Genomic DNA, 26,928 nt, shown 5'->3' on the forward strand with positions numbered 1-26,928 from the left:
AACAATTAATCAGAGGTGTCGCAGGCCTACATTTTTATTACTTTTTATAATGTTTGTATCGATCTGTCTGTTTATGTCAGTACCTTTCAGACTATCTGTCTTTCTACCCACATGTAGGAGATGTGCATATCCTTGTCAGTATATGTGTCTGCAGCGGAAAAACACTCAATACTGAACAGTGCTGTTATAATTCATTCATTTCATTGTGGATTTAATTTATTTATATAACACATGCATTATTTTCATGTATGTCTTTACCTCATGACAATGCTAAACATTTGCAATTTGTTTCATACCACTCATGTATACAACTCCAAGTGATATATTCTTGAAAGATATGATATTAAATTACATATTAAAAGTCATGCTCTTCAACAAATCAAATACTGCAATGTCAGCCTCAGACAATAAAACTGTTGTTTTCCACCAAGGCATTATTACTATTACGATTGTTGTTATCATCCATGTGAAAATCACTGATGTGATGACATGTGATAAGCACCATCTTGTTGTTCACTCCAGTTCAACAACCTGTTTAATTTGAAGTCAGATGATCGTGCCCTATACTTAAAGACATGCAGTATAAAGTAGGGCTATAGGTTCTTATTTATGTCAGAGTGCAGGAAGATGAAAAACAGGTTTGATTTTTTTTAAACCTACTTGCACCTATACGGCACATTACTTTGGCACAGAGGTCAACATGTGACTTTGGTTTGCCATACTATTTAGGTTATTATTATTTTTTATAGCTTTAGATAAACAACATAATTATTATTCTGTAGCGTAGTGACGCCAAGGGGGTGTGACAAAGCCTCAATATGTGTCGAGTTGGGATGAGATTGTGTTGGATTTTTCTGTCTCACTTGTGCTTTTCTTGTTTTTGTCTTTCAAAATTAGCATTTGGTAACAACAGTCAGTATCAAATGTAAATAGACCTACAGCTTTTAACAAAACGTTGGCCTTTGACCAAGCTATTTTAGCACAACAGTGATTTACTTTATTAGTGCGAGCCAGTGCTCCAGATGGTGCAACTTTAGCACCTGTAAGCCAGACTTAAATCAATATCGAAAGTAAAGAAACTAAAAAAAAAAAAACTAAAATACTGTCAAGAGTACTGGCAGGAGTAGTTTAAGACAGCATTCGTGTGTGGCATTTTTAAATTTCTATAGGTACTATGAGCAAATGACAGACGTGCCAGTTAAATAATAATAATATTACGACTTTTTTTTGTTGAAATAGTGACTGATCTCTCCTCCATTATCTCACAAGGATTCTCCTGAACATGAACTCATATATTCTGTGACTTCCCTGCACTATGGACTATTTCCTATGACCTCCTATATATGTTTTTTGATCTGAGCTGTACCAGTGTTTGTTTGTTTGTTTGTTTGTTGTTGTTTTTTTTATTATTCTTATTGTTGTGTTTGTGAAAATAAGAAAACCCAATAAACATATTATAAAAAAAGAAATAGTGACTTTATTCTCATTAAATTACGACTTTTTTTCTCGTAATATTATGACTTTATTCTTGAAATCTCAGATTTTTTTCCCTCAAAGTGGCACTAATACGTTTTCGTAATAAATAAATATGTTTAAAAATAAAAATAAATAAATAAATAAAATTGTAAAATGATTATATTATATATTATATATATTATAAATGTCTTAAATCCACAATGAAAATATTTAATCATGATAACAGCAATGTTCAGTGTTGAGCAAGTTTTTTTTAAATCAAGGTATAAATTGTATATTATAAATAATAATTTGCGCATATAAGAAAAGATAACAAATAGTCAATATGATTAAGTTAAATATGTAAGTAATGAATTGGTATTGTGATTAAGTTATAAGAAATGAATTGGTATTTTGGATTGATAACAAATTTATATTTTGATAAGGATAATTATATCAGTAATTAATTTATATTTCTGTATTACACAGATTAAAAGGTAATAATTATAGTTAGAATAATTATAAATAATAATAGTTATAGTTTGACAAATTTAGAAAAATTTAATTAGAGTAAATGTATGGCTCAATAAGGAAGCTGGTTAATAATTAATAATTGACTTATGGAGAAGGGGTGGGATTAAATAAGTTTATAGTTCTTCTTGATATGTAAATCAAGGCAGTGTTTGACAATTTATTTTTCTTATGCTTTTCATTGTATGTAATACTACTTGTTTCTGACTGTCCACTTGTTGGTATGATCATTATTTTTCTTTTTCTTTTTTTAATTATATTTTTATTGACACTTTGCAACAAACATACATAACATAATTTACAGATCCTGTATACATACACCACCCAACCATGTCTGTCTAAAGTGCCGTATTTTAAGATTTGTTATACACATAAAAACAAACATTGAAAACAACAGTATGAACAAATAGGGAGTGATCTTTTCATTATCATACAATAATAGATTTTATTTTTTACTGGATCAACTATGTAACACGTGTTACATAGTTGATCCAGTTGTTCCAGCGTGACACAAATAATTCCAGTTTATGGTTAACATATGCTGTTATCCTCTCCATTTTATAAATGTCCATTGTAATATCCATCCATGTATTCAGAGTTGGGCTCTCCTGTGATAACCGATTCCTCGTCAGAGCCTTTTTACCAGCCACCAGCAATATATTTAACAAATATTTGTCTCTTTTCAACCATTCTTGAGGCATAAGTCCAAAAAATAAAGTCTTGCACTCCATGGGAACATGACATCTGAAAATATCTTGTAATTACAAGATATTTCATGCCTTAAGGCATCATGAATCTCTCTCCAATAATCTTGAATGACAGGACAATCCCAGAAAACATGATAATGATGTGCATTTTGATTTCCACAATTTCTCCAGCAAGCTGGGGAGTTACCATAATAGTGGGACTTCCGAGAGGGTGTAATAAAATACCTTATCAGGCTTTTCCAACTAAATTCCCTCCAATTTTGCGAGCTGGTACATTTCCATAGATATGATCATCTCTGCTTCCTTCTCCCATTTTGTTTGAATATACAACATTGAGTGTATTTTAAGATTTAACAGCCCTTTATACATACATGAAATTATTCTAACAGTATTTGAATTGTATGCTTTTTTTTTATATTTCTATCAAACCCAACCTAGGCTGTGTTAAATTGTTCACCTTTTTCTTTGTTTTTTTATATATGTTTTTAATTTTTATTCTACATTTTTTCTAAATAAATTTTGAAATTAAATTAAATGAAGGTAAAATTTATATTAAATGTATATCAGTAAAGTGGTAGCTTGTTAGTCATGTCACGTCACGTAGCCTACTATATAACGTCGGTGTAACGTACATAACCTGAATGCAACAGGTGTTGTCCGGTGAGTTTGTTGGTCACTGAACGCACCACCCAGTCTTTCCCCTTTAGGGCGGACCTTCTGGTTTCTGGCTGGAAAAGTCCCGGATGAGAGGCGAGAGAGAGCAGACACTAACTACTGTTGGAGGAGAGAAGAGAAAGAAGAGAGGAGGATAACTCACCTGTTGAACAGCAGCAGCGCTTTGGTTTTAAACACAGTTTTTAATATATAGTTCACTTGTTTTTTCAATCTCTGAGAGTCTTCAGGATGACGGACACTCTTTTACCAAACGGCATCAAAGACAGCGGAGGAGACGGTAGTTACTTCAGAAAGGTGAGTTTAGTGTCTCCGTCACTAACAGAATATATCTACGTCATGATTACGTTGAGATTTTTAACGGTTGAGAACTTTAGCTAACTGTTGGTTTACTGTTTCTGACAAGTTTACGGCTTGACTTTATTTCTTTATTTATATATTTTCAGTGACAATTCATTGCTAGCATATAAAAGTAATTTAATGGAGCCCTCTTCACCATTAAACTTATAATTGTAGGCTAATCTTTACCGTCGTTATGATATATAATTTAGCCTAGCATACCCATGTTCACAGTTTCAAACTAACGTTACGTTAACTGACGTTGACGTTACCTTAACTGACGTTACGTTAACTGACGTTGACGTTACCTTAACTGACGTTACCTTAATTGACATGGGAAAATATAGATTTTTCTAATAGATGTATTAGCTTAAAAAAAAACATAAAATAAATAAAATGTGTATATAAAACACCACATGGTCAACTTTTAAATGTTCATTTTATTTTCTAAATCTTAAAATTTAGCTGCTAATCTTTACTGTCGTTATGATATAAATTAGCCTATCATACCCAAGTTCACTGTTTCAAACTAACGTTACGTTAACTGACTTAACTTGCCAATATATTAGCCTATAATAAATCATAAAATAAATATAAAAAGTGTATATAAAACACCACATAGTGAAAACTTAAAGTCAACTTTTAAATGTTCATTTTATTTTCTTAATCTTAATTTTCTAAGTCTTAAAACTTAGCTGCTTCTGATGTGTCACCAACAGCAGCGGAAACCACACACACTGTCAGCTTCAGCTGTCAGTGTGCGTGTGTGTGTGTGTGTGTGTGTGTTAGTCCGAGAATAGCTGTATATCTCCCACAGTTACTGATAAGAGCAGTGACCAAACATCCCATAATTGACATCATCATCAGTTCCCTGCTGGTGTGTCAAAGAGGTGTGATGATGGGGATTTTGGTGGCATTTAACAGGATGTGATGTAGGATTCCTCAAAAGCTTTGTTGACACGCCTGGTAACCTGACGTCAGACTAGCCTCCTGCCCTTAAGATAATCACAATAAATGACTGACGTGTTTAAGGGAACATTGCAAAACCATGAAAGTCCTGACCCTTTGACCTTAACTGTATCTTACAGTTGCACACATGGGAGGTGCTCAGGATAAGCTAAATGATTGAAATGTAATTGGCCGGTTATCTAAATTGATAGATCAGATAAGAGGAGTAATTTCCCTGCTGGTGTTTTTGTTGAAGTTGAGAGCTTTTCATCATGTAAATGAGCTAATGAGATATCACTAAATAGTAATTAACATACACTGCACTGGGACCAGCAGAGAAAACCCCTCCAACCCGTTTCATGTACCTGCGACTGTAACATTTTCAAGAGCTGTCAGTTCGAGGCTATGAGAAGAGCACTTGGCAGCGGTTGAGTGATTACCTAACGTGTTTGCACTGAGTTCCCTGTCTGCCATGCTGTGGCTCATTCCTTCACATTTGTACTAGTGTCCTCAACCGGAGTGTTTTTCATAGACAAGCTTGTTTGGATGGGCATCTGAACAGGGCCTTTGTGTCTTTCAATCCCCCCGAATCCCCCTCTGAACGCTGTCTGGATTTAGGCTCTGTGCTGCACTTCCTGTGTCTATAAAGAGGTCAGTGGGAGCCAGGGTCTGGCACTGCCGTAGGACATGATGGGAGACTGACTGTAGAGCCCAACACCTCAATCACAACTGTTTACTTTATGACTGCAACACACGTTGTAGAGCCTATATCAACCTTCTTTCTCCATCGTTCTCATTCTCCTTTGTCCTCAGTGTTGAACAGGAGTCTTTACTTTCATTGCAGAAACCCTTCTCAGTATAAAAAAGGCTGGCACATTTGCCGAAACCACAAAGCAATGAGCTCTGCATTCTCATTTTGTCATGTTAAAGGGATTTGCAATTTGGAAACTTTTTTTGGTCAAATTTTAACCAAGCGGAGCCAAGATGATCTCTGCTTCCATTTTCTGTGCCCCTCTTCCTCTTGGGTGAAAAAAGGAGTTTAATGATTTACAAGGCCTCACTGGGTTCGACCGATGCTCTGGGGAGCTGTTGTGGTTCAGGGCTGCCTTCCCAGCCCGTCCACTGTTTCACCTCCAGCTGGCTGAGGTCCGACTGGACGGCCGCGGGATGGAAAGATGGCAGAACAAAAAGCCGATTCGGCATGATTCTTCTCCTCATCCTTCCTCGGCCAGCGAGAGCATTGACGTAGCATCTGGCCCGAGGCCGTCCCTCAGCCAGACCACAGACACAAATTGACAACATGTGTCCTGGTTCAGAAACCAGACAAGCTCCCTGAGCTTGGAAACACACTTAAATCCCCTTAGCAGGGTTTGTATTGGAAAAAGACAAATGAGAGATTCAGCTGTGACCAAATATTGTCTTTCACTTTCACTGAATTTCACTGAATATAAAGATGTCTTTCTCTGGATTGAATGAAGCACATCCCCATCGGAGCAATCTGTCAAAGCGTCCCCTCAGTAATTGGAGTAGATTCAATATGTGAAGTCAATTAGAGAACATACATGAATTCATTGAGATGCTGAGCACATTATGTGTATTTATGGGGTGAACAAGCAATTATGAGTCCATTATCCAACCAACCATCCCATGATGCTCTACTGTACATGTTCTTTATGGGGCCTTGGTTATACAACAGCAGAATGTTTGGCTGTTTGATGGATATGATAACGGACAGGACTGTCTTTGTATTTTGCTGTGATGAAGTATTTTGTTCGCTCGTAGAGAAAGGGTGTACTGTTCGAGTATGCCAGTGGATAGGAGGGGTTCAATTCCCTGAGTGGTTCAGTGGGTAAGGCAAGGCAGTTGCGTAGCCAGAGCTACGGGTTCAGTTTCATGTGTCACTTGATATAATGTTGAGCTCTATAAAGGATTACTTTTTCTCAAGCATTAAGGCAGACAGACAAGCTAGAGACATCAAGAAGACACTGTAAAACAATGTCCAAGAAACACAAAAGTCATAATGTCTCTGACTAAGCTTACCGAAAGTAGAGGTGTGGTGTCAAACCATTAGTTTCTATGGACTAGCTGTAATTCTTGATGATGAGACATGATGTAATGGTCACTGAGTAATGTTGGGTTGAAGTTTCATAGCGTAATACAAATTTAAAAATGGAAACGGAACGTGCTGACATAGTTACTATCAACCACCAGCCACACCTTTGTTCTTTAACACAAACATACACCCCAGTATTGATGTAATGATCAACGTGACAACATATTGCAATAAGTCCACGCCCTTTCCGGTCGTACACTGACGGCCTCACCCTGCTGTCATTCTAAGAATAGCTGCTGTTGCTACGTCCAGGCCACGCCCCCCGGGCGCCTCGATAAGGTTAATGTGTAATTAACGAGGCTCTCATTTGCGTAAATGGTTAATCATTACACCCTCAGGTTACTGAAGTGTTTGTACAGGAACACCCAGATGACTACAGCGGAGTGGTTATAGGGAAAGTGGCAAGTTAAATGTGACCCTTGTTGCAACCATTTGACCTGAGGTCTTGAAAGAGAAGGACACTGTCACACTGCTTACTCATTTTACACGAAGTCTCTCTGGATGGAGAGCATCAGCAACATGTAAATGTAAAAAATGTGACAGGTGACAACTACACTGACTGACTTGAATGATAATAAACAATCCCTCCGAGCAGTATCCATAACAAGAGTCAAGTTTTAGTTTTTTTTAAAGATTATTTTTTTGGTATTTTGACAGGGTATTCTGGCAGGTGACAGTGTAGAGGCAGACAGGAAACAAGAGAGGAGAGACAGGGAAATGAATGCAATAAAGGTCCTCAGCTGGATGCGAATGTAGGACGTTGCAGTTATGTGGTATGCGTCTTGAACCATTTGGCTATTGACTTTGACATCCTTTGACATCCTTTAAAAACAATTAAAGCTCTGTTTAGTTATCAAAACTGAAAATGTAAATTGGAAATTACAGTCACGCTGTTGTCTGCTCTGCTAAGCGTGAGTCAGTGCATTCTCCCTGTTTCTGATGTGCATCGCAAAAGGTGAACTTGCACCTTGAGACTTAAAAAAATATCTGAGAAATGAACATGTAATTACACTGATGAGTTTTCTCTTTGGTTCTGTGTCATCTATGGTCACCTTATGGTTACATAAATAGTTGTTATGTTGTTTGAGTTTCTTTACCTTGATGTTGCTAATGTAGAAACTGAAGCTCACTCTGCTGCTGACCTCATACTTATAAATAAATACAATGTGCATGTGTCCCAAGTTGAGGACTTCTAAACCAACTGGTTTTACTGAGCTGACTGGTTTCTGTGCATCATGGTGTTTCTTTGCCAGCCAGAGTACAGTACAGACCACACCTCCGCTGCGCTGTGAGTCAGTCATTGTGAATGTCTCAGGCCAGTTTATCTGTACTGGTATGAGTGACAGCCTATTGACTTAGTAAGGCTGGGACACTTGTGGTGTGTGATAGGGACAAGGACACAGTACAGCACACATACAGGCCGTTATGTGTAAATACAGAGTGAGAGCATGTGTCAGAGTTGAGTACAGTTAAACAAGGTTCAGCTCCTTCCACGCCCAATTTAGGTTTATTTTTACTCTTACATCGAGGACTAAAGATAAAGGAAAAATTCACATAAATTAATTTGAAAGCCAAATGTAAACCGACTTTTTCTGAGTGCTCTGAACAAGAACAAAGACGCTTGTTCAGTACAGTGTACACTGTTCACAGTTGTACAGCAACAATCTGTTTTGGAAATTGCTCGGGACTGACCTGGTATAAATAAATGAGGCGATATGAAAATTTCATGTCATGATTATCCTGGCCAAAATAATTGTGAATCACGATATTATAACTATAATCATCAAAACATGTTTAAAACTCCTAAAATGGCACAAAAACATACTGGAATTATTTTACCTTATAATTTGTTAAGAAACAAGTAGTTTTATTGAATCACAGATAGGACACACATCTTTTTTTAGTGAATGTCCTTTTTAGTTAACAACAAACAGTCAAACAATCTTAAATAAGGTAATCATAAATCACACGGCCCCCTTTCATAAATAAAGGATAAATAGATAAACAATGACTACGTTTACATACACAAAATATTCCTGTTTTTTGCCCTTATTCCAAAAAAGACAATATTCCTACTAAGCTGTTTACATGGCTAATGAAAATGAATATTCCTCTGCTATTCTCATTTGCGGTGGAAGACTTGTTCGCCCGTGTGAGCACAGCCTCCCTCTTTCGTTTCTTCAACGACCTTCTTAATTCATAATGTTTAAAAGTAGGTGTGTTTCTCCTTTAAACCATAAATTCTTTTGGGCATGCATCTCTGCAAATTGTCGGCTAGTTGGTTTGTGTACATCGCAGAGAGCTGGCCGTAAACGGGCAAGAGGCCGTGTGTCGCAAACTGCCGTGAAAACCCCAATTGAGACACATATTCTGAATGCGCTGTATACATGTCCAAAGAATGCTCCTAAAACCTGAATAATATCGACGTATCCCACATGTCTTAATCAGAAAATACTCCATTAGGAACAAGGTCTAATTCAGAATATCCAAACCGAGTATGCTGTTTACAATGACCCGTATCAAATTCAGAATATTGTTATATGTGGAATAATAGTGGAATATTAGTGTGCATGTAAATGATGTGTGAGTCTATTCTGTCTTACATGATAATTCTAGTATTTTTTAAAGCAGGCTCTATTTTTCACTTCTCTACCATGATAGCGAGCTAAAAAACTTTTCATCCTTATGTGAGGATATTCACGATTATCCCAACAATAGAAATTCACCACGATCAACTCTTTTTGAACGACTTGAATTAAATTGAAGATCTTTTTTATGATTTTAAAATGTAAAAAAACATCAATGAAGAAATCATCCTTTTCTTTTGCAGTATGCACATTTTTCTTGATTCACATGCCGTTTCTTTTTCACTTATCACACAAGATATTATCTTCTGCTGACATGTTTGTTCCTGCATCTCTTTTTCTCAGGGTTGTAACCCGTGCGCCCAGACTGGACGAAGCAAAGTGCAGAATAAACGAGCCTCTCTGAACCAGCAGATCATCAAGCAGATGAGGATGAGGGCCGGAGCTGAGAACCTGCTGAAGTAAGAACTACACCGATGACCGATAATACATGCATGCATGCAATACATCTGTGTCAGCTTCATTTATTAATTCCCTACAATATGGATGCTTTTAGTAGGAAGTGCAGGATGGTTTGAGCTCACAGTTATGCATTTGTTGCATGAGGCAAAGCCACTCATCCATGTGTCATTCAGTCAGTTATGTCACTGTGCTGTATGTAACCTCTAGTAAACTCCAGCTGGTCTGTTGAGACTTACTGGCTTCATCACCTTCATTGTTCTGTCATCAGTTGTTATGAATTCTCGGTAAGACATGGAACAACACAGAGGAACAGAAAATATTAGGTAACACTCTTGAAGAGGAGCAGAAAACAAAGAGCTACTGTGATACGTGCTTTAGAAGAAACCTCAGAAACTTTACTGAGGCTTTGCATTTTGATTATATGTCACTTTACAGAAGAGACTTTTTCTTCTGTGACTAGGAGAAGTTTGAGTTTCTGTTGTGCTATCATGTGGCTGTGGAGCTAAAACATGAATTTAGTGTGGAGGAAGATGTGACATAGTCAACAGCTCTGAGACTCAATGTTTGTCTCTATTCTCTGGGATTTTAAAAATAAATCGAGATTTGTCTTCTTCCTGCTGAAATACCTGTTCTTGTAGGATTGAATGGCTGGATTTGAGATCAGATTTCTGAGCAGGTACAATGCAACAACAGAGAAAAATTAGGAAGTTCACTGTCCTCGTACACCAACCTCAGGCGTTTTGTTTTTGTCTGGCTGGGGGGCTTCTTCTTACGAAACACTACATATTTTTCTGAATGCTGTTTCCTGCATTTCTACATACATTTGGAAAACCTGGTGACTAGCACTTGCCTAAGGGTAAAACGAAGATTGAGATAAACCTAAGCCCTTTTTTATGTTCAATTATTGTGTATTTTCAGGAATATATCATGATATACAGTTACCTGTAAAACAAAATATAGACTTGGTTTTTGATTTTTAAAGAAATGTAGGTACATTGGACAGAGCAAATTTATTTATTTTTTTTTAACCTGAACAGTCAGCAGAGCTTCAAGCCAGGCTGAATCTCTACTCCACCAGTCAAAAAGTGCTACATGCATGTTTGCACAGTATCTACGGTATGTTTAAGGGGCCTGCCATTGCACTTGACCAACAATGCAGTGTGCACAAGTGTTTAACCCGTCCTCTTTTACTTTTGCTTTTCTCTACTGTAGCCTTTAAGGCAAATGCTTCAGATGGGCTGTAAGACATAGGTGGCTTTCAGAAATACTTTGTAATCTGGCACAATTTTGCCTCATTTGGACTAATACTGATTTCCCCCCCCCATGTTTTATCTCCTCAAAAGGTCAGTACTGGCCTTTTATAAAATGTAGACAGAAGTCTTAGTTTCTTCTGGGGAGTTGGATTTTTTTTTTTAGATGTAAGGCCTTTGTATTTTAGGAGTGCATTTTTGGAGATCGAGAAAATTAGTTTTATTGTAAATTGCTCAGGATCATCAACATAAATTTGCTGGTTAGTGTGATATCCAATCTGGGCCCGAGCCGTGACAGAGGAGGAGGATGTGCTACCAGCTATGCTGGAAAAAAACAAGTTTGTCAACAGTTAGCTGTCTGGTGAAACAAAATTAGCAGTTAGAAAACATCTAGAGCCATAAGTCATCATATTATGACTTGTTTGTTGTAGATAATTGTAGGAAATCTACAGGAAAACGTGTGTACAGCCACAAAAATGTCCAGAGTTGAATCAACAGCTCTCTGACAACAGAAATGGAATATTGTAAGCTTCATAAAAGTAGTGTTTATTGCAGGCTCACTGGATTGGATTGCATAAGGTTATACAGTTCTTCCTGTTACTGTGTCCACCTTCTGTTCTGTGTGGCTTTTGGCATGGATAATGTGCCTCACAGCAGTCAGGATGGTGTTAAGTTTAGTGAACTGTAAGGTTTTTGCTGTTAAAAAAAAAGTGTCTTGTGTGGTGTCTTCTGTCACTGAGGCACTGAATCTAGAGAAGAAAAAGGTACAACGGTGCGCCTTGTATAGCCTCATCTCCCACTGGGATTCTTGAATCAGCTCTCTTTCCGTTTGTGTTAAGATTAGTCTGGTGAGGAGGATACTGCTGTGTGGGGGTGTGTGTGTGTGCTTGTATATGTGTATGTGTCCATTAGGCCTGTCTAAGCCTACTGTCAGCCTCACAAGCCTCCACATTCCTCCAGTACTTCACATAGTCTGCCCAGCCAAGGCCAGGGGCAAGTGGACTCTGTATGTATGTGTGTGTGTGCTTGCATGTGCTTGCATGTGCGTGCATGTGCGTGCATGTGCGTGCATGTGCGTGCATGTGTGTGTGTTTACCAGCCCAGCTGCAGCACAGAGAACAGCCTGGATGCATTTTCGAGTTTCAGGTATGCTCTTAGCTTTATTTTCATGGTCTTAAATCATATGCAGTCTGACTGCGGCTCTACCCGTGACCTTCCATCTGTGTGTGGATAACACGTTTGCCATGGCTATCCTTAACCTATTTAGACATCCACCTGGATTGTCGTGTCAAAAACAAATTTGCATCAATAATCAAACCATTCCAGATAATTTTCATGTAGGCTTGTGTCAAATTACGTCCCCTTTTTAAGAAAAGATGATACAAAATAGCAGCATAAAAAGATGCTAAAGATTAGTTTGAGTCATTATGGCGTATGATGAACCTAAATCCTTGCTTTTCTTGAGTATGCTCTGCGTCTTTTTTTTCAATTCCCCAACCTCATATTTTCTCCTTTTTCCTTGTTCTGCATTCCTCTCTCTATCAGCAACAGGTGGAGTCAGTCTGGTCAGACCAGTTCTCTTCTCTTCTCTTCTCTTCTCTTCTCTTCTCTTCTCTTCTCTTCTCTTCTCTTCTCTTCTGTCTGACAGATAATAATAATAATAATAATAATAACTTTATTTATATAGCACCTTTCAAAACAAGGTTACAAGGTAAGTGCTTTACAATACAAGCTTGATAAAAGTAATTAACATCCAGAGCTTAAGATCTAAACAAGATAAAATCATATAAATACAAGATCAAATCGTATAAATAGATACAACAATGCACCATCAGTTAAGGACAGAGCCATAATATAAAAATGATTCTTGAGAAGAGATACTGAGTTCCACAGCTGAGGGACCTGAACAGCAAAATTCGACTTATCTTTGTTGACAAGTTTGATATCATCACGTTTAGTCCAGAGTATGGTTTAAGCTCCAAAAACACAGGATCCGACATTTCCCATGATGCACTTTACTTTCCTCTCTACCTCCAAAATGCCACTTTCGTTCAAACCCCACACCTTTAGTGTGTAATGCACATATTCTGTAAAAAATGTAAGATCTCAAACCAAAGCAGAGGTAACCTTGATGATGTCATCGGGGATATTTTGGCTCCCTCAGAGCCATCGTAGACGATATACAACACAGGCTGTAGAGTACTCCTCATCACGACTAAACTGAATTTTATGATGTGCCCTTTTAAAGCTTTATTTAATAGAAAGTAATAATCTCGGTCAACTCCAATCATTATCAGTACCAGATACCTCTCTTCAGATTTAAAGGCTTCAAGGAAAAATACAACTCACGGTCAATCTGCCAAAAACAGAAAAAACAGAAAAGAAGGATGGGGGAACCTGAGTGAAACCACTCTTGTTGGTTTACAGTCTCATTCCCACGCTCTGTTGGATGATATTTGATATTAAATTAGATATTAATAACAGCCTGTGGGCTGGTGAGCTGGCATCTATTCTGTCCAAACCACAGCTCCTCCAACTCCTCCACCCTGATGGATTCCCCAGGCCAAACCTCCCCAGAAACCCCTCAGCAGGCCAATAGGAAGTGATACTAAGCGTGGGTTGACCTCCCTGTTACGTTCCAATGTGTTTTATGGAGAGAACAACTATAGACAGTAATTTAAGAGCATAAAAGACCAAAGAGCAGACTGAACCAAAAAAACAAAATCAAACTATTGGATGGTACATATACTGTATTCCTGCAGTTGACTCCATTGATTTCTAAAAAGTTTTAAGACATGCTTTATTATACAGTATGCAAGGTAACATTACATTATTGGCTATTAATGGTTTGTTAGTGTTTAGACCACTTTCCCCATTTAAAAAAAAAAAAAAATGTTTCCTTTATTTGGGATCACATTACAGCATCAGTTCACACAGTTATCTTTACTTTAAGATGCTCTTTCTTTGTAAATATTCAACTGAGATAAAGAAAACATAAAAATAAATACACAAATTTAAATAAAAGAAGGATGTTTCGGGGAAATATACCTTTTCCTCTTCTCCCAAATTTCTTCAAATTTAGTTTCTTGAAGCCTCATGGAGAAAGTGATTCTTTCCATTATAAAAAAGTTAATAAATTATATGATACGATACCAGTCTTCAATATATTGGGTGTCTGGTTTAAGCCATTTCTTATTCCAAATAAGTATTTTGTTTTAATATTTGTGGATGTTGAATGTAGAAGCTCAAAAAGGAGTTTGTCCCAGTTAAAAGCAAATTTTGTCTCAAATATAGTCACTAATTCTGTATAAATCTTGCAGGCCCAAAACATGTGGTAGTGATTGGCTTCCTGGGAGCCACAGCTCCTCCAGCAGCTGGCCTGTGTGGTGATGCTTCTGAGCAGGTGTGATTAAGTATCTGCTTAGGCTCTTCTAACCAAACCTTCTCCATGAGGCTGATCTTGATATCCTCCATTGAAATTCACAATATGTTGTACAGATTTCCTCTGGAATGTAACTGTTAGTTTCCCTTTCCTGTTTTTGTTTTATGTAGGTGGTACTTGCTTTTTTAACCTCCAGTCCCTATATAGAGAATAGATCATCAATATAAAATCAGCCCTCAAAAACTAGGTTGGTTAAAACCTAGTCTTTTTAGCTCTTTAACCATCAGTTTACCAGATTTTTTTTATTAACTCCTGCCTGTCAGCGCTTCTTCACATCTCACCTTCCTTGTTAAAAATCCCATCCTCTGTAATGACAGTGTGGAGAGAGAGATCAGGTGACAGGCAGACATCTCAAGACTGGAGTTTATGGTGGGGGCGTGTACGTGTGGATACATCTCTCATTAGTTACGACTGCTAGAGAACGTGTTAGGATTCACTGTAAAACAGAGATAAGGATAAAGTGACACCACTGAGGTGTGTGTGTTACCTTGTATCACCATGGATGCGTGTGAATTGCAGTTTGCGTTTTCACAAACTAACAATGCATCATAAATTCTGCTTTAGAAAGGACCCAACCACTTTGTCTTTGTATGCTAACACATACACACACACTCTCACACACAAACATGTATTATTTCAACCTTATCTCTGCCGTGCAGTGAGCCCTAACCCCTTGTGCACACACACATACTCAGTGTAATGCACTATGCACTAATCTTCCTCACCTCAACACAAATACAGTACAGTAAACAGCACACAACATTGTACAGTAAAATGTACTTAAAACAATACTGACCTCTGACTTCCAACCTCTCCGACATGAAATATAGTGCGACCATATCGCATTTGTCATTTGATGGTGGATTTGATTTAAAACAATGATTGTACCATGGGGATGAGCTGTTGAACTACACCGGGATTGCAGCTGTGATTCATAGATCTTGGTTAAGCTGTAGTGCAGTGGAGAGTAAATCAAGTGCACAGCAGGGCACGGTGACGCAGGTCTGTGGTCCAGAATACCAGGGGAGGCACGCTTGTTTTAATAATCAGCTGCAGCAAAGTTTGGCAACGTCAGAGTGGATAATAACAAGGCTGATATTGCTTTTCTTCTCTTTATTTCAAATGTTTCATCATGACCTTTTTGTCTCAGTTTTTATGTCTTTTCATTTTTTGTTTCCCTCAAATCTCTCCCGTGTGCAGGGCTACGTCTAACAACAAGGTCAAAGAGATGGTTCTGTTGGAGCTGAGCTACGTTAACTCCAACCTGCAGCTGCTGATGGGAGATCTGGAAGGACTCAACAGCTCAATGGAGGTCTACCAGAACACCCAGTAAGTCCAAATATCACTGCGCCCTCTATACTGATTCTACTACTGCTACCACAGCTAGTGCAATATGTTAAACTACTTCTGAGTGACAAGCATCTTCATAAAAAAATTCATAAAAAGGAGGACATGTGAAGTTGGAGCAGCGCAAAGGTGTCTGCGAATGCCATACAGCTTCTTTGGGGTATTTGTGAAAGGGAAATAAAACCAGAAAATAAGATTTTGTAAGACAGCAACTTATTTTCTGGGCTTGTTTGTTAGCCACACAGCTTCTTTGCACTGTTGACTTCACCGATGGAAAAATACATTCAGATTTGTTGTCAGTAGCAATGCATCCGCAGGCTATAGAATGTAATTACTTACATTTTTCAGATTAATTGTCTGTGATGAGGCTATTAAATAAATTGCATGCTAAAATGCATGCACAGCTGTCAGAGCTTTCCGGTGTAAACGCAAATAACCTTGGCACCAGTGCTCTTGTCTAGAGATGTTCCGATACAATTATTTCCTTCCCGATACCAATTCCAATACCTATATACATACATATAGTTTTACTTGTTTGATTTTCCATTGTAAAATATTGCCAAATGGCTGACATTTTCCCCCGCTCTGACTACTCTTACTGTTACACTCTCCACTAGCACAGCACTGTTGTTGTTTGCTATCGTCACCTGACAAACTACCTGCAATCAGATCTTTTTCGCCGCTCTAAAACAGTAGTTGCCTGTGGCAGCCATGATACATACAGGTCAACTGCACAGTGAAGGCTACTGTTTTGGAGCAACGAAGAAGAATTGATTTCTGGTTAAACGGTTGATTTTTTTTTCGGTTTGATCAGTGCATAGACTCCCCGATACCCGATCCCGAATTTTGGGCAATATCGGACACATTTCCGATACTGGTATCGGAACAACTCTACGCTTTTCACATAATAATAAGGACTCCACTGCCCCAAAATTCTGTACAATTTTAATCTAAATCTTGATGTAATTCTGATCCTAATCCAGAACTCGCAGAAGAGAGGACTGGTCTAAGTGATCTTAGTATGCAAATAAGTCCTCTATCTGGAGATCTAAACCTCAGAGTCTATTCATACAGAAGTAGAATACAGACACTTAGTGTTGATTGGCAGCCAACAAGAGAATGACCTGGAACTGATACTCTGCGGTTAAGTATTCCTGTACCCTTGATGAAAGACAGTTGATGACAGAGGAGCAGACAAAATGGGTGTATGAAGGAAGAGCGACACATACAGGATGTGCATGGAGACAAAGTGCGAGAGTTTGTTGTTGTTGAACTGGACCGGCTGGTTTTTGTGAGACAAGCCACAAAGCAACAAGGAAACTGTGAGCTGAACTTGTATGCAAATTAAGATAAGCATCTGGTTCAATGATGATCGGGTGTGTGTGGGCGTGTGTGACAGCGATAGGTGCTGATGTTTTCTGTCTTTAAGGACAAGCCGGGTTTATGAGGTGTAGATTAAAATGCATTATGTATGTCATGAGGATTCACGTGTTGTCCCAGTTACGTCTCAAGTAAGCTTTAGTAAGGCACAAAGGACTTTATGACAACACATGGTGAGAGATATTTGAAAATTGACATCTGTGTGTGCCGTGACATGACATGACACTCACTGACAAAATAACCAAAAAGGTTTAAAGGTTTGTAAAGGAGAGCACTTGGTTGACTGAAAGCAAACACTTTGTGGCTGGGTCTCAATTTTAGAGAGAATAAATGATGAACTGAAGGCAATAAAGATTTATCCATTATCCATTATGGATATATAAAACTTAAAAGTTGTAAGATATTGTTGTTAATGCAATTTAATTGATTTAAAGGCTCGTAGATTGTAGCATGTCTGCTTCCAGGTGGCTCTTCTGATTAAGAACACTTGAGACCTCCATGAACCACCTGCCCAGGCACACACACACACACACACACACACACACACACACTATACACATGCTAAACACACTGAACCTGCACTACTAGATTCACACAGGTGACAGGAAGCAATACCTAAATGCGTTAACATATACTACACCACAAGCATGTGTGATGTACGCACTATAAAAGAAATGCACATATAATACATATAATCATTTCTATGCATACACAAACGACAACACACACACACTTCTGTAGAGGATGCCATGTTGCCCATGACAACAAATCACAACAGACTGAAGAGAAAGGTAGAGAGGTTGTGGAGGGTTATGGGAGATGGGGTGTTGTATGGTCGTAACTATGGTAACAGTTCTGAGGAAGGTGGGTTGTTAAGGTAGACCAGCTATTCTCCTTTAAGTGACAAGCCGTTCCTCTGAGTTTTGCTCAGCTTTTATTTAATTTTTAATATTTCTTCTAACCATTTAACCGATTGCATTAATCGGTTAAAATACTTAATGTCAGTGTCATTAATTTGCTAATTACAAGATATAAACAAAATGCAACAGCTGCCTCTCGGTACAATATTAGGGCCCAAGTGTCCTCTGTCACATGGGATCAGACAGACTCAAGTGTGGGAACATTCAGCCTCCTTGTCAGGCCCTTAGAGAAACACCTGCTCCATCCACAGACAATAGGCATGCTGTGAAGCTACCATCAGACAACCACCATTGTGTGCCTATTTTATAAGAAAATGAAAACACATGCAATGTCCAAAGTGTTCACATCATCGCATTCACACCATTAGATCTACAAAGGGCCATGCATGCAGGTGTACAGGTAACACGCACATGAGGAATATTGGCTATGTTGAGAAAGTCTAAGCAGGTGTCTCAGTGGGACGACGCTGTACGGCCACAATGGAGAGTTAGCCTCCTCCTCTCAGCCTGAAATACAACCTCAATCTTAGTACGCAGACAAAAACCCTCTCCTCGCCTTTCTGGGCTTTTCCCACAAGTCCACCGTCCTCTGAATAGCGTCTCTCTGAGGTTAATTCTCACTCAGACCAGATTCAGCTGGTTTTTGGCATGAGGTAATGCATAACAGTAGACACATACTGTATATGTGACTGGTGCAGTACACGTGTGACCTACTTTAACCACACTATGGAAAACAAATCGCAGCTACTCTCACGCACTGTGTTCTTGACAGTCTTATCATTAACTCTTATTCATTAGCACTTTGTTGAACATTATGATTATTATATGCATACTGTATATGAGTGTGATATTCCTTCAGTGTCACTCACAGTACAAACATGTTACTTGTACTGGGATTTATCATGTAATAAATGTTTGTTTAGGTCCACTGTGTATAATGTTCTTGACCAGGATAACAAACTGAATTTACAGACCTTATGAATCAGCACAGCTAAAGTTATGACACATGAAAACAATAGATATAATAGCATAGATATCATCACTACAGGACACTTCACTAACTTTACTCTGAAGAGATAGAGCGGAAAGAATAATTTGCGGTTGTCTTTCATTTGAGATTACACTAGAGAGATGAGCTCAGCTTTTGCAACCTCTGACAACTGGGTGCTTGCACTTTTACTGATCCTATAACGAATAATAATAATAAATAGGGGGGAAATGGTTTAGTATTATCACAAATGAATACTTATTGGCTTCTGATCAGATTAATAAACATTAAATAAACGTAAACAAGACTTCAATGAAACAATCAACAGTGAAAACAATCATTAGTTGCAAACCACAACTTGTCATGGATTTCTTTACCTTTGGACAAAGCCAGGCTAGTTTCCTACTTGTCCAAGTCTTTATGCAAAGCTATGCTAACATAGTCTCCTGGAACGGTATAGATCTTTCCATGTTACTATGGTCAAGAAAGCAAATAAGCAAAAAAGCTAACCTGTGGCTAATTTACATAAGCCACCACTCAACTTCTATAGGAGCCAGAATGTCTTGTTTTAGCCTGAGATATATCAGTATACTGTGTAAAGAAACACGATTATGTTTACTGTATATGCTGAATTTATTAGATTATTATTATTATTTATTAGTTGTTTTTTTTATAAAACGGTCACTGTATCCTGACAGTAGTAATTGAGACAGATAATCTTGCCTCAAATGTTTTCAGAAACACATTTTAGTGTAAAATGAGAAAGTTTGCTCCGGCTGGTGGGCGGTGCTTGGGTTTGGCTCGACTGTTTTCAAAGTGGTTGGTTGTTTTTGTTTCGGGCACGTTGAAAGCAGCACAGGAGGAGACAGGGGAACATGATTTTTTTTCACAGATTATCTGTCTCATGTACTACTGTCGGGATATAATGACAGTTTTATAAAAATAACTTTTTTATCATATTTGCTCAAAGTTACTGACTGCAGCTTTAAGCTGTTCTGGGCTCTCTGTAGCTAAAACCAGAGCTTCGCTTGACTGCTATGGCAAATGGTCGTCTGTTCCATGTCTTGCACACTGGCACTCACACGATGGGTGGGAAGGTGTGTGTGTGTGTGTTAGCAGAAAGGGGGGGGGGGAGCTCCTGAGAGGCTTTTAACATTTCAGATTCTCTGCAGAACAGATACCCTCATCCCCCACACCCCTCCCCTCTGCCCAAACCAGAGAAAAGACCAGAGTGATCTCATCTACCATACAAGTACTAATGGATAACACTGCAGCCTCTATTTTGCTCCGTCGGTGTTACTGATGAATGAGGTTTTCTGTGATTCACAGAGCCAGTATGCCAGAGGAATGCTGCCTTATCATCAAGTGATGAATGAGCATGAGGAGTTGTCTTTCCGAACCCTGTGGGTTTGACATCTTGTGCAGTGAAAAGGCTCTGATCCCTTTGACCGAAAGAGTCCTGATCAAAATATGTTTGGGGTAACAACACCATGGTGACGTGTTAATGCTGGAACTGGAGTTTGTGCCTACTGTGGCCCTCATTGGAAGTTGTTTTGAATAATAAAATGCCAAGCAAATCCAGACACACGCTTGGGTTGTTTCTGGATTTGCTTTAAATAGGGCAATTTATTTAGTAACACCTCGTTCTCCTGCTTTCAGTTGGGGGAGGGTTTTGTTTTTTTATAGTCTCTGTCTGATCAGCAGCAGGTATCTGCCAAGTTCTATTTCCTCAGCTCTGATAACAAGCTGAACCTGCTTTCCATCTGTCAGCACAACCAGAAAAACTCCAAACCATTATAACTACAGCTGAGTTCAGAAGGGAAACCTGCTGTTTTATGGCATCCTCCATTTACTCTTTGGTGGGTTAAAATAATAGAAGGTCAAGAGCCTGCTTTGACAAAGAGAAAGAGGAAAGAATCGTTAGCATTACTGAGGCAGGGCTGCAACTCCAGAATGATTTATCAACACAGAGATGTGAGGCTTTACAATACAAGGAGACGTGGGGCCCCATTCACCTTTTAAATCCTAACTCCTACAGCACCATCTGTCTAATCCTGATTTCCCCTCCATGAAACTACACTAAAGATTAAACTAAACTTTCTCAAGTAACAAAGTTGTCACTGGTATGATCAAGCTGTTCTCGGCACTGTACATAATATTATTATTTACTAATAATCTCACTGAGTTATTGCCGTGTTATCACTAACAAGGCTCGGTCTGTTGTCAAAAGGAGTTTCCTGTTGTTTGATATCTTGTACCACTCCTTAGAGCCTGCTTTTCTTCATCATTAACCTATTAATATATCAGTGCTTATCTGTTTGAGTTTGAGTTTGATTAATCACATTTAGATAAGCACATTCTCAGTCCTTTTGTTTGTGAAGTCCTGCTGTATCATGCATTGTCAGCAGAGTTATTGTCCTCGTTGCCGGCAACATGTCTGTGAGAAAAGAGTATTTCCTTTCCTGTGTATTATATTGAGCATAAGATGTCTGACCATGATATCTCTATCTCTGTCTTTCCGTTTACAGGGAAACAGCCAACATCCCCCTCATTGCTCTGGGTCTGAAGGAGACAAAAGACACTGACTTCTCCACTCTATTCAAGGTACAGAAGCAACAACTACCCACCCTTTATGAAAATGTTTATAAATAGTTGACATTCAGAATTTTCCATTTGATGTAATGCAGTCATTTTGACATCAATATTTTCCTCAAGGTAAATGTGATATAGATTAAATTATGCCTGTCAAGATAACTATTAAACTTTTAAACTGTTTTTTGATGATACATTAGGTTCCATGCTATAAAAGCACTTTGACATTTGGCTTTTAAAAGCAACAACTGACATCTCACTGAGCTCAAAGGATTGGTTGTCACCTGTGTGTCATCCGTAAAACAAAATTGACATTTGTTTTATATGTCAAGGAGAACAGTCTCAAACACCCTGACACCATAAACACAGACTTTATGGACAAGGAGGAATTGCAATGTTAAGTTGAAACTAACCAACAGGAACATAAGGACTGAAATATGCAGATAAAGGGTTATAAATACTGCTGAATTGCATGACCCACATTGGTAGGCAGTGATTTCAATGAGGATTTAGTTACTGGGAAATTAAAGTACTCCTTTCATGAAGTATTTGGGTCACATTGTCTGCATCCTGTTCTCCTGCTACTATACTATGTTCGCTATTTATTCATTCAGGAAACATTAAATCATCGAACCGACCATATAAAGATTTTTCCTGTTAACCAAAGTGGGTCAGTAATTATTGGGGCTAGTAGAGTTATCATGTCGCTATGTCCAACAACGGGGAAGCACTTTTATAGGACGTTGCATCCTGTTCTGGTTTGTGGTTTGTGAGACGTTGTGAGTTCATGAGCATGTTGATGCTGCTCTACTTATTGACTGTAATCACACCTTAGTCTAAGGGCGCCTTCACAAGCCAACATTTAGCCAGTTTTAATCAAACACTGGTACGGCTCGTTTGGGCAGTTGTGAACACAGTAATCGTACTCTGGTGTGGAAAACAAAACAACCGGACTGAGACCGCTTGGAAGAGGTGGTCTCTGACCGGCTCCAAGGGAACCAAAATGTAGGCTGCCTGCGCCGGCATTTGTTGAGATGGACACAGGTAAACAAGAGTTAAACATGAGTGGGAGAGGACTGACCTGGACTTCTGCAGAGGCCTGATGTTTGCTTAACATCTGTGCCAAAGAGAACAAACAGAATATGCTAAATAACATCCACAAAGACAGTAATGTTTCTAAAGTCATTGGAGATAAACTGGAGGAGAAGGGATTCATGCTCACAGTAGATCAAAGTGAAAACATTACGACAGCAATATATCAAAGTCCGAGATTCACTGCATAGAAGTAGCAGCTCTCAAGACGAAAAAGATAAATTTGCTCCTTCAAACACGCCCCTCAGCAAGTTTTTTTTTTTTATTTGGTCCATTTTAATTTGTGCACTTTGAAACTGAACCAGACTAAATAGAAAATGAACCAAAAGTATCAATTTCACCCTGATTCGTACTAGCCAAACGGACTATGGCTTGTGAAAGCACCCTTAATGACCAGGTGTCTTCAAGATTCAATACTTTATTGCCATACAACTTAGTTGTTAGGAATTTGTGTCAGTGTGCTCATGACGGAACAACAAACAGTCACAGCATAACGGTCAAGTCATAATAAGACATAAAAAACACATAAGACGTAATGCATAGCCCCTCCTCCCCCCTACTTCTGGCTCTGACAGAACGGCAGCTTTCTCCAGACCTACTTGGCACGGCAGAGTTGGACGTGACTTTTGTGTACAGTTAAGAATGATTTGACCAATCGGATTAGTTGTGAGAGACGCTGGCCTGTAAATGAAAGGTCACACGGTTAAGCCCCAGAGCACTACTTGACAACTGGCCAGAAAAATGTTGTGTTGAGATGTTGAACTTTATCTGTTTCTGACAGGACTTCATCTTGGAGCACTACAGTGAAGACGGGAACAGTTTTGAAGAGGAGATTGCTGACCTGATGGACCTGCGACAGGTAGTGTACACAGTGCACACATAGTCTGATCTGACACTATATGTTATGCATGTTCTGATATGTAGCTTTCTTTTTACTCTAGTGGCCTCCATAATAATATAACAATAATAATAATAATTTTCTACCTCAGAAAGCACCATGAAATCCTTTTTGAGTTAAAGGGTTGGTTCACCCAAATCACAAAAACATATTTTGTCACCCCTGTCTCTAGCCATGCAGATGGTTTCAGTTTTATTTCCTGAGCTTTTGAGATATTGGTCACTGGGATTTCTGAGAGAATTTCTTACATCTGTCCAGGGACTACAGATGAGAAAAGCCTCTTTGCTAACTCATTTATCAATGTGCCCTCAAAACCTCAGTGCATAAAAGTGAAGCTATCCACATAGCTAAATACCACTATTATAAGTGAAAAAAAACCTTTTTGGACTGATCTTTTGGGTTTCCGTCTAATAATAGCACTGTGCGTCTTCACTACAAGAAGTTCTCCATTATTGCAGACTGTATCAGATCTCTTTCCTTCCATGTCCTACTGTAGGCTTGCAGGACGCCAAGCCGAGACGAGGCCGGGGTGGAACTGCTGGCGAAATACTCCAGCCATCTTCCTCTGATGGAAACCCGATTCTTCTCCCCATCCCGCCAGACTGGCATCTTCTTCACCTGGTACACACCAATGATTACTGATTAGCACCAATTCAAAATAATAATAATAATAATAATAATAATAATAATAATAATAATAAACCATTTTTAAAAGCAATTATCAAAATGTACTACATGAAAATCTTCATTGGATTTTGTTCAAATAAAACAAATGCAAACAACCGCTGTGAAGGTTTACAAAACAAATAACATAACTATTACCTTAACCTCCTAATCTAGCTGCATTGAGCCCTTACACCAAGGTTTTCCAAAGCCTTTGAGCTTAAACAGCAAAGGCTCAGTCGTGTTACTGCCTTAAATCCATGGATCAACTAGTATATCTCTGCTAGAAGATGCCAGGCTCTGCTTTGACCCATAGAAGAGATACATAAAAAGGACTGGTTTGATCGCAGCTTTTTTGATTTGGTTATGTTGTATTTTGAACCTTTTACAAGCAGAAGAGAAATTCTACTTAAAGAGGGAGAGAAATGACCAGTGGTCTACACGAGAATACATGTGCAGCAAATAATAACAAAACCCTTACCATGGACATTTTTTTAGATATTTTAAACTCAAGAGATGACAAAGGGGGTCTGAATGAAGTATACATAATATATTTTTTAAGAATTTTCTCGTATGTTTTCCGATTGTTAATCAATACTGAATCTGGTCAATGGAGTTTTTGGGGGCAAAGAAAGCAATTTTTATTCACTTGGAGGAAATTTTGTGACATCCAGGACTTAATGCCTGAAGAGCATCTGACGCCCTACTGACTTCATGCTAAATGCACTTCATTCATTCATGCAGCAGAGATAGAGAGGAGTGAGAAGATTAGCTTAAAGGCTTAAACCCTCACAACCTTTAGTGAAGAACAGTTTTTATAACACACTGTGGCAAACTTTTATTCTTGCTGTATTTACCTGTTTAATTCCTTCAGAGAATATTTTTTAAACTCCAAATATCATATTTTATATTGCTAGCTGTATCTCTTACATTGTTTATCTTTTTGGCTTTTACTTAACATCATTATATTTTCTATAAGGCACCTTGTGATTGTTTTGATCCCTGCTTTACAAAAATAAATAGTGACAGCTATGTGACACCCTCTTTCCTTCAGGTACGACTCCTTCACAGGGGTGCCGGTATGCCAACAGAACCTGTCCCTGGAGAAGGCCAGCATCCTCTTCAACATGGCCGCTCTCTTCTCTCAGATCGGCACCCGTAGTGACCGACAGACGATAGCCGGACTGGAGGAGGCCATCTCTTCCTTCCAGAAAAGTGCAGGTAGGAAGAGTCAAGATAGGAGTCATAAACTGGTTTAAACAGATACTCCCTCTCTCACCAGCCTAGAAATTACCCTACAGTGTCCTTTCTTTATTTCTTAAAACCAGGCTTTACTGTCATCCCACGCAATGTCCAGTTTCAGTAATTCAAACAAGGGGATTAATGGGAGAAACTCCGCTTCTGAAATGCTCCCATTGTCAGGAACAAGTGATTGTAACAGAGAGAGTAAGTAAAAGAACGGCAGGAGAATCGATTAATATAAACAATGACTTCCACACCTTCTCTCAATAGTTTTGTTTGTCATTTCCTAATGACATTAACATTAAAAAGGCACATGCTGTTCAGAAAAAGCACGCTGGTATGAACACACAGTCTTATTTTCAGAATATGTGCAAGCCTCCGCCCTCTGACTTCTGCTCCACGATAGAGAATGAATGCAGTTGATGTTTCTCTGGCTTCTTGTCACGTGGCTGAGCTCCAGAGAAGCACCCATCATATGAACTGGTTTCCCAACCCTCTTGAGGTTTCAGGAGGCTCGGACAAAGTCTTGATAGAATTATGACTTGGCAGTATGAGGAGTATTGCAGTATAATTACAGCTCTGGACGGGGCCACGGCTTCGGTTATGTTGCTTTGATGGCTGTAATTTAGGCTTGTACTAAGTGAAACAATTAAGTTGTTATGCGGAACATTGTCACCAGTATACGGGGCCAGTAATACACTAAGCTGGGAGGTGATGCCATCTGTAGAAGGGCTGCTGCAGTGCCCTTTAGCCAGGGTCACAAAAGCAGCACAGAGGATGGGAGGAGCCAGCCAACAATGGCAGAACCTTCGAGGAAGACTAGCGAGGCAGTGCTCTGTTATTAAGCTGTCTACATCTCTCTGCTGCAAGGTTATTAATCTGTAAAATAAGAGGGAGGCACTCTCGGTTGGAATGCAGATGCTTCCATCGAACATGACAAACTAATTTAAGAAGGTTTGTGTCTTGGCTGAACTTTAAAGAGGCTCACAGACATTGATCTCACTGCTAGCACTGGATACTGTAGTAACAGCAATATGCCCTCGGAAAGGAAGAAGTAGGATCACTTAATTCTCTGTGTGGAACCTTTTAAAACATCTGTATAAGAGAGTGTCAGTAATTAGGGTTAATGTACCAGCATGCTGAAGTCATTTTGTGGACCAGCAAAGCTATATGCCTCTCCCAAATGAACTATTTGAGTTTTCCCCTTGACTATTCACTATTCACTATTACACTACTGGTGTACCAACTACCACTATCAGAGTAACTTGTTGAATGTTTGGGAGGCTACATATCATAATTCTG

General features: G+C 38.8%; 2 protein-coding genes across 3 annotated transcripts in view; one reads left to right on the plus strand and one right to left on the minus strand.

Moving 5' to 3' along the window:
- Nucleotides 1–3,641, minus strand: part of slc7a10a (solute carrier family 7 member 10a) — a 46,284-nt gene extending 42,643 nt beyond the window's left edge. The window contains exon 1 of the mRNA XM_037794017.1: nucleotides 3,511–3,641. The gene's annotated coding sequence lies outside the window, so the exon portion shown is untranslated. The remainder of the gene's footprint in view (nucleotides 1–3,510) is intronic.
- rhpn2 (rhophilin, Rho GTPase binding protein 2) overlaps nucleotides 3,432–26,928 on the plus strand; it is a 35,718-nt gene continuing 12,221 nt past the window's right edge. For both annotated transcript variants that reach the window (XM_037793993.1, XM_037794001.1), the window contains exons 1-7: nucleotides 3,432–3,662; nucleotides 9,696–9,811; nucleotides 15,705–15,833; nucleotides 21,668–21,743; nucleotides 23,605–23,682; nucleotides 24,218–24,342; nucleotides 25,439–25,605. In XM_037793993.1, coding sequence (XP_037649921.1) covers nucleotides 3,597–3,662; nucleotides 9,696–9,811; nucleotides 15,705–15,833; nucleotides 21,668–21,743; nucleotides 23,605–23,682; nucleotides 24,218–24,342; nucleotides 25,439–25,605 — 757 coding nt within the window. In that variant the 5' untranslated portion in view covers nucleotides 3,432–3,596. The remainder of the gene's footprint in view (nucleotides 3,663–9,695; nucleotides 9,812–15,704; nucleotides 15,834–21,667; nucleotides 21,744–23,604; nucleotides 23,683–24,217; nucleotides 24,343–25,438; nucleotides 25,606–26,928) is intronic.

The sequence above is a fragment of the Sebastes umbrosus genome, chromosome 2 (assembly GCF_015220745.1).
Source record: "Sebastes umbrosus isolate fSebUmb1 chromosome 2, fSebUmb1.pri, whole genome shotgun sequence".
NCBI classification, from domain to species: Eukaryota; Metazoa; Chordata; class Actinopteri; order Perciformes; family Sebastidae; genus Sebastes; species Sebastes umbrosus.